The 9065-nt window shown below is 39.2% G+C and overlaps 1 protein-coding gene across 1 annotated transcript; it reads right to left on the reverse strand.

The window, feature by feature from the left end:
* Positions 1 to 29: 29 nt before the first annotated feature.
* On the reverse strand, positions 30 to 8775 carry LOC134747236 (hemicentin-2-like). The gene is made up of 6 exons (XM_063681841.1): positions 8512 to 8775; positions 6525 to 6751; positions 4601 to 4723; positions 2865 to 2954; positions 840 to 965; positions 30 to 431 (listed from the first exon to the last, which is right to left on the reverse strand). The coding sequence occupies exons 1-6, from the start codon at positions 8714 to 8716 to the stop codon at positions 264 to 266; spliced, it is 939 nt and encodes a 312-aa protein (XP_063537911.1). The 5' UTR covers positions 8717 to 8775; the 3' UTR covers positions 30 to 263.
* Positions 8776 to 9065: the final 290 nt, after the last annotated feature.

The raw sequence follows: 9065 nt of genomic DNA on the forward strand, positions 1-9065 counted from the left end.
TTGCTAATCACGTAGCGACCCAAAATACGTCTTGGCCTCCGAGTACACGCCAGTTGTCTCGATCCTGTACATTCTTTCGCCCAATTGGCTTGGAGATCGCGTAAGTCCGCTTCAACAGCATCGCCCCAGCGACACCTGGGATGTCCGTTCGGCCTCCGCCCTACTGAGCCATCCCAATGCCAGTTTTAGGGCCGCGATCATCATCCATTCTTGAAACGTGGCCGAGCCAGCGGAGGCGGTGACTTTTGTCTCGCCGATAATATCTATCTTAAATAATGATATCCATAACGTCGTGGTTTGCGGTTTGTGTCGTCCAGATCGTCTTTAACTGACTGTACTGGGATGTGTCCGAAGACCGCCAAGTGGCCGTTGTTTGTGCTTTTCGCTTTGACAGTGATTTCGCCGTTGGGCAAATGTTCCAGTTTCAGTGCCTGCAAAAGTATATCGATATGTCATATAGCTTGCATGCTTATTGGTTAATGATATTATTTAACCCTTTACCGCATATGCAGCCATATATATGACAGTTATAATATTCAACACTATTGATAGCTATTAAAGTTCAAATTTAAACAAATATTTTTTGATTACATGAAGTAAGGGGTTAATTTCATGTTCTGTGATTTAAGTAGATACTTAACTCGTTAAACTTAAACCATTATTAGGAATTAGACAGAGTATTTCCTTTGGTAGATGCATTTTTACAATATTTTAACTTGTCATGACTAGGTAGCCATATTGAGAAAGTTTGTTTACGTTGTTAATTAAACAATTTAGACATGCTAAGTTTTTTTTTTCTTATTTCATTTATTTCGCTTTCAAAAGTAAAAATAAAATACCTTGAGATTATCCAACCAGGCCACGTAATTTCCAATACTATTGCCTTTTTCGTCGAATACCCTCAGTTCAACGTCTTTTCCTGACGCAGAAACTAACACGTAATCGTTGGATTCGCGTTTGTTGAACTGGAAACGAAAATCAAATCCAGTTAGGTGTTAATATACAATGTGTAACAGGCTGTAGATTCCTAAAATGCCAACTGCAGCTGCATTACTGTTGAGACATTACTGCTGTATTTACTTTCCTTGATAAAATGAGTGACGGATCGAATGTCATTATTTCAGCGCCTGCATCGAGGCAGCAGCAGTAATGCCGCTACAGAAATGAACTAATTTATCAAGAAAATGACAGATACAGGGGCGATATGAACGCCGCTGCAGTAATGTCGAAGCAGTATGCACCTGCAGTTGACATCCGAATGTCATCTATACATGAATACAAATACAAATAATTTATTGAAAAAAGTATTGTACAGAGGTTCATCTTAAAGACTAACAGTTGCTAGTAGAGGAAAGTGGGTTATAAAAGCCTGAACTAGGAGTTCCTGTGTTTCAGGCAGCGAAGGACAAAATTTATCACGTTTTAATTATTCACTTAATTATAAATTATAAAAGTAAAAAACAATAAAATAAAAGTAAAAATAAAAGTAATAATAATAAAGATTATTACTAAATAATACACAGTAAAAGTCATGAATTAACAATAAAAGTCTTGACATGAATGATAGTTGTTATTGTCGTTCATTCGTTTCGTACCAATGGGTGTCATTTTATTTCAATTACCGCACTGCATAGTATTTAATGGCATTCCTCTTCCTACGTCGTTCCCTCATTATTGAAGATCGTAACTCCTTCAAAGAAGTTTCAAAATGGCTTCTCTCCATCGGCTTCTGTCCTCTGCCTCGTGGAGAGCCGTGCTGACTGACATCTCCAGGCTTGACGCCACCTGGCCTGTCCAACGTTTAGGGCTCCGGCCACGAGGCCTTTTTCCTTCCACTTTCCCAGTGACCATAAGGCGCTCTAGATTGTCAGAGCTTCTGCGAGCAATGTGACCAAAATACTGAAGAATACGCACGCAGACACGTCGCAGAGAGCCTTTGAGAATGTGTAAGATTAAGCTCTCCTATGATGGCATTACTTTAAGACAATGTTAGATACTAATATTTTATCATTATCACAATATCAATACTGTTGGAAGTATTAGAATAAATTAAATTATTTACAGAAAATACTTATTTAATTTGTTTCTATTTTAAGTAGAAACACTACTATATAAATTATAAACTGAAATAAATGTCATATACTAAGAAAAAGTGACCAAGGCCTCCAGTGCCCCAGGCTGGAATCGAATCAGCGTCCTTTGCTATCACCAGACACCTGCCGCGATAGCAGAGGACGCTGGTTCGATTCCAGCCTGGGGCACTGGAGGCCTTGGTCACTTTTTCTTAGTATATGACATTTATTTCAGTTTATCACAATATCAGCCGACAGAAGAAGGATATATCCAGTAGTCTTCAGAACTACCTCCACTATCTTTGTTTAGTCTTATTTTATTAAGGGCTTGTCACCCTGTAAAAAGCTCTTTATCGCTTTTTCTAACAAATATACTCGTTAGAAAGAAGCGGTTACATGTACAGCTACACACGCTATAAGCTTTTTATAAAACCAGACTCAAATAATGAATACAACTTTTTGAGGTGGTGATATTTCCTTATTACGAGCCTATTGTGTCCCACTGCTGGGCAAAGGCCTCCCCCCTCTTCTTCCACTCCTCCCGGTTTTGAGCTACATCTGGCCAGTCGCTCAAAAAGGAGTCCAAGTTATCCCGCCATCGCCGACGAGGTCTGCCGGATCCCCGGTTTGACTCATGGGGCACCCACTCTGCGGTTATTTTGGCCCACATGTCATTCGGCATGCGGCAGACATGACCAGCCCAGTCCCACTTTAACTTGTCCGCTTTCCGAGCTACATCTATTATTTGGGTTTCTATTATTTCCTATGTAATATAATTTGAAATCTACTTACTTTTAACTCCATTCTTCTTGATGAAGGTAGCAGTGTAGACTTTAAAACATTCTTGGCGACTTTTATGCTCTCCCTTACGAACTGGAAGGTCTGAAAATCACAGTTTAGGAAAAATAATACACGCAATTCTATGCTCATTCACAGGAGCGGTATTCGACATGCGTTAAGTGACGTTTCGTGTTGAACTTCAGTTGAATGGAAGAAATCGTGTGTTGTCAAATAGGTAAATTTGACATTAGCAATCCACAGTTAGGTGACAACGAAACCAAACCGAACCACGCAGAGTTCAGAGCCATTTTAAACCGTATAGTAGTAAGAAAACAAAGTTGATTTTTGTTGCATAATTTTTTCAATGAATGAGTTTTGGTGTACAACCAAATGATACTTTCCACAGTTGATGAACAAATGATTCATTCCACTGTTGAACTGATGTTGAAGCCGAAACTGACAGTTGTGCATCTCGAATAGGGCCCCAGGTTGTTCGAATAATTTAGAGTAAGGTAAAATAGGAAATAATTCACGGAAAAAGTTAGATTCATTTTATTTTATTGAAAGATATACCTGTGCCCTGTTTATCAAAAGCTTGTAGCTTGTAATACAAGCGGAAGTCCCTTTCTAACAAAAGCTGTCAAAAAGTGAGTTCCGCTTGTATTACAAGCTACAAGCTTTTGATAAACAGGGCACTAGTCTTCAATTTTCTATGAGAGTCGATGTACGATTTTTTTTTATACTACGTCGGTGGCAAACCTGCATACGGCTCGCCTGATGTTAAGCAGTCTCCGTAGCCTATTTGTAGCAGCGTAGCGATTTGATGAAATTGTCTCATTAGTAATCAAAAGAAAACACCATAAAGGTTCCTTTTGCACCTTTTTGGTACGGAACCCTAAAAACGCTACACTAGCTCTGATTTTTTTTATCTAAACCATTTGAGTCTCCTCTTATTTCTTTTGTTTTATTTTATGATTCTATCGGTTCATAGACTACCCGTCCCCCTTTAATTCATACAGTTAGTAAAAGACGGGTAGTCTATCTCGTGGCGAGATACTGTCGCGTCAATCATGTGCTCGTCCTACAGATTTTATCCAATAGGTACTTACTCACACATTCACACATATAAGTAAAATACATAAATGTAATAAACGTTCGAAAAAGAACACCAGGATATATTTTATTGGAATTCATTAAACAGGATATATACAGGTTGAAATTTTAACCACCAGCCATACTCTGCGTAGTGACTTTATAGGTCATACTGAACAACTTTTATTAAATACGAAAATTGTTGGCTGTTCCATAGAAATTAGCGGCATCACAACAGCCAATTTTCAGGGTTCCGTACCCAAAGGGTAAAAACGGGACCCTATTACTAAGACTCCGCTGTCTGTCTGTCCGTCTGTCACCAGACTGTATCTCATGAACCGTAATAGCTAGACAGTTGAAATTTTCACAGATTTCTGTTGCCGCTTTAAGAACAAATCCTATATAAAAACAGAATAAAATAAATATTTAAGTGGGGCTCCCAACAACAAACCTGATTTTTTTGCCGTTTTTTGCGTAATGGTACGGAACCCTTAGTGCGCGAGTCCGACTCGCATTTGGCCGGTTTTTTTAACGCGATTTCGGCATTGGTCCCATAATAAAAGTTGTTCAGTATGACCTATAAAGTCACTTAGGTACGCCAGGTTATATTTTCAGCCTGTATAATTCGTTGAAAGTGTTTTATATCCAAAAAATACCTTGTCTAGTTGACTGTTGCTTATTCGAATAAGTTCCCCGCCACACTCCACTGTTATATCGTTATAAATATCATCCATTTGTGAATTGTTCGCTTGGCTATCCTTGATTAGGATGAAAAAGATCTGAAAATTCGTTACTAAACGTTACGGTTACTTTGTAAGCACAATATTTGGGTGTATAACATAGAGATCGGGCGGCAGTGGCTTCCGTGAAAACTAAAGGACCACGGGCTCTATAATGTCAGCATCCAGAGAGAAAACTTGGAACTACGTTTGTACAGGGACCGGACAACCCTTTCCGCGATAAAACCCTTTCAATGGGCGACACTTAAACACGGCTAACACATTGAAAGACTTTCCCTTTTGAACTGCAAGCCCATTCATACCCTTACCTTTGACTAACCCTTACCGAAAAGCTAACCAAAAATAAGGCTAGCCCTTAATAAGGGTTACCCTTATCTTTAAGCGCTTTTTATAAAGGTTTCCCTTTGCGTGAAAGAGACAGGATTAGTATATATCTACGGTAGTGTATGAAAAGGAAAGAAAATACGTGCCTAGTCAAAGAACGCCGCCGTCGCCGCCGACGATCGCTCGGATTCGAAGTAATGTGTGCTTTATGAACAAGGTAGACGACTTAAATTAGCACGCTTATATACTAAAATGGAAGCCCTTTATAAGGCTAACCCTTATAAGCAGTATGCAAGGTGTTGGTGAGCGGATGATAAGGGTTTTGTAAGGGTATTGGGCTACCGATTACTCAAATGTGGTAGTTTTATATATGGGTTTTAAAAGCAAAACCAAGGGTTTCGTCTGGCAAAGGGTATGGTGAGTTAAGCCTTATGCAATACCCTTAAAAAACCCCGATAAGGGATAGCGGGCCGGTCCCTGCGTTTGTATGGTGAAGTGAATAGGTGACTTCGTCTCATTTCGTCTTAATTATAAAGTCAATGCAAAGGCGGCAGTAGACCATTGCATGCTATATTAAAAGGCTAGGCGTTTCTAAAGGAAGCTAACCCGTACCATGTCACTGACAGTGTCAAAACTGACATACGCTAACGTCTACGTAATTTACTTTCTATACATCTCGCTCGCACTAATATGCAAGTACGAGCGAGATGCATAGAAAGTAATTTACGTTCTCGATAGCGTTTATGTCAGTGCCAAACTGGTGGTAGCCACAACTGTAGACCTTTTTGTGAGATGTTTCGTAGCGTATTGTTCAAAACGGGTCTCTATTGTTTGACATAATTATTGAAAGTCATAATGTAATGATTGTCATATTATCATTAGTTATAATTTGGTTTTTCTCAGAATCGCGTAACTTTTCAGGATTGCCATAAAACAAACCTAACCTAACCTATCTATAGGATATCCCGAGGAAAATCCTGAAAAGTTAACGGTTTCAGAATTATGACTAATGATAATATGACAATCATTACATTATGACTTTCAATAATTACCTATATGTCAAACAAAGGGACCTCGTTCAGAACATTACTTCTCTTCTGTTCTCTCACTGACTGATAAAGGTTAAATTACACAAATGAAACAAACTTAGAGGGAAAAAATCTAATTATAATGAAATATTTAGATTTGTGTTTTTAAGTACTACTTATATAAAATATAAACTGAAATAGATAGGTATCATACACTCAAGAAAAAGTGACCAAGTCTTAAGTCCTAACCACTAGACCACCCGGCCAGGACGTTAGCCGCGTAAGCTGGAGACGCGGGTTCGATTCCCGCCTCGGCCACCGGTGGACTTGGTCACATTTACTTTAGTGTATGATATCTATTTCAGTTTATAATTTATATACAGTAGTATTAAAATACACAAATCGAAATATTTTATGAAATATTTTGATTTGTTTCCTAGTTAACGACATCTGCTTTGTTAAATAAAATAAAACTTTCTTATTCTCACCTTGCTTTTCTTACTCTGACACAGTGTTTTGACTTCCTTAAACCTGTCGTAGTCTTTGGCTGAAGAATGGGTAAAAACGAACAGGTACGAGCCATTCTGGCTCTCCTGCAGACCCTTCACGATGCCTGACAACGCCATCTCTGGGCCCACGTTATCGCTTTTGACGTCGATCAAGTCAAATGCCTTCCTGACTAGTCGAATATCTTGGGTCATAGTTCTAGTGATCTCTGAAATTGAAGTTCTGTCAAAAAATCGAGTTTGATAAGGTCAGCCAGAGCAATTGCAACTATGGGGCAAATGCTCTTAAAGCTCTAAAAGCTAGATCTCTAGCCACTTTTATTGATGGCACACTTTCGAGAGTCGTAAAGGAGAGGCTAGTCCTCTCGTGTATTTTTAGAGTAGTTGCATTTGCCTCATAGTCGCAATTGCCCTCTGGCACACCTTACAAGCTTTTGTTTACATAAATAATATGGTTTCACTAGACTTATATTATCAGAAATGATGATATCCGCAGTAGAACTAGGGTCACCGACATAGCTCGCAGAATTGCAAACCTTAAGTGGCAGTGGGCGGGGCACATTGCTCGCAGAACTGATGGCCGGTGGGGCCGGAAGGTTCTGGAGTGGCGTCCGCGTACCGGAAGACGAACTGCCGGTAGGCCTCCAACAAGATGGAGCGACGACCTGGTGAAGGTCGCGGGAATTCGGTGGTTGCGAGCGGCACAGGATCGGTCGGAGTGGCGAGCCTTGGGGGAGGCCTATGTCCAGCAGTGGACGTCTATCGGCTGACATGATGATGATGACACTTATATTGACCGGGATATAGACCGTGGTTACGTGATCACCCGTGAACATGATGCATGTAACTGCGTCGAAATATCGTGAGCTCATAAATAATACAAAAGGTAATCACGGTCTATATCCCGTTCAATATAAGTCTAGTGAAACTAACCGTGAATCATTCAAAACTCTAATATGGTTTCATCTGAACTCGTTTTATGATGACATCTATAGACGCTGTAGGATATATCCGAGAGCTCAATCTGCTGATAATTTTCTGGATATTCTCTTTAATCCGTTAAAAGTCGCCAAAACAAGCATCCTGGCCGCTTGAGTGAGTATCAAACGGCGAATGTACTTTCATTGCTTAAGAGTCCGCACCAAGCTCGGTTCTCCATACAACCGTAGTTCCGCTGTCATTTTAAAACGACTAGCTAGATTTCTCTGAGACTTTGTACTTACAATAGGATAAGGTTTATCTATGCCTGTAATTAGTTTATGTTGATGTTTAAAAATACAGCGAATTTAAAGTTTTTCAGACAAAACTTGTTTTTGCTCTATCTCGTTTGTTTTATAAGCCGGAGCTATATAAACTAGACAGGCATAGATATAGGTCCCTCATGTCATTGTATGTGCAAAGTTTCATTACGATCCAACACAACCATAGTTTTAAAATTTGAACGAAACTTCGTTTTTATGGGAAGGTGAAATTCGGCCGAGCTTGCTGCGGACTCTTCACGAGCTTCGCTTTAAACCTTGGAGGATATATCCAACGGAGACGCCTTGTCTGTAATTTGCTGTACAAAAAAGTCTGCCAATTTTTGCGGGGGAGGGGAACGTCAAATGTATACGTAGCGTCAAAATAGCCATGTCAGATAAACGTCAGTCCATACATTGTGTATGACCAATTGACCATTGGTCGACTATTTTCGACAGAGGGGAACGCCTGTTAATGGCTACTCCTTTTGGTTATATCCTCTAAGCTTAAAACCCAGTTCCTCAAAAAGTGGTACTTTACTTTGTTTAGCGTGCAAACTGCAAAAAGCTCGATTTGGCGAACAAGTACTTTTTTTCTAAGTTTACCTACTAATCCTAATCCAAACCAAAAGTTATTTAGTATATCAACGACTTTTTATATTTTATCCGACATTGTCTTAAATGTGTAATTACGCTTATGCTAAACAGAAGAGTGAAATCCATAAACATACCTGGTTCATGAAACGTGATCACCAATATATCATCAATTAAAACTTCGTTCAGAATCATATTCACCATATCTTTAGCGTACGATTTCACTTTTAACATGTCACCCGCTGAAACCACTGAATTGTCTATCACGAATGCCAAACTAGCCTTTTGCTCGCATGATACTTGAATAGTCAAAAACGTTAACAAAAACAATTTTAGCGACATTTTTGACGATTTGTCGGTCAACGCAGCGATGTCTGAATAAGTTATGTAGAGTTATATAAATGTAATAACTACATGTGTAACCCAACTGAATCGCTGACGTCTTGGACGCAGGTGTCTTCGATAATTAACCTTAATTGTACAGCAGCAGAGTCTAGCTTAGTAGTTTATTAGATTAAATATAAGTTATTTTGTATAGTTGCTCAACTGATAACGGAATCGCGGAACCGATAGGGCCCCATGGTCAAAACAAATAAATATAAATGTAACTGGCTTACTTTATTTAACAATTAAATAATTGACCGAATGAAGCGAAGGTCTCTTATACCTTTCAGCTTGGGTAAAAATTCCT

Source organism: Cydia strobilella, chromosome 14, assembly GCF_947568885.1.
Source record: "Cydia strobilella chromosome 14, ilCydStro3.1, whole genome shotgun sequence".
NCBI lineage: Eukaryota > Metazoa > Arthropoda > Insecta > Lepidoptera > Tortricidae > Cydia > Cydia strobilella.

Excerpts from the sequence above, each read along its gene's own strand:
- LOC134747236 (XM_063681841.1), bottom strand. The coding sequence starts at position 8,716 with ATGTCGCTAAAATTGTTTTTGTTAACGTTTTTGACTATTCAAGTATCA. Across the intron at positions 6,752-8,511 it reads GATCACGTTTCATGAACCAG|AGATCACTAGAACTATGACC; the intron begins GTATGTTTATGG and ends CTTCAATTTCAG. Across the intron at positions 4,724-6,524 it reads GTCAGAGTAAGAAAAGCAAG|ATCTTTTTCATCCTAATCAA; the intron begins GTGAGAATAAGA and ends ACGAATTTTCAG.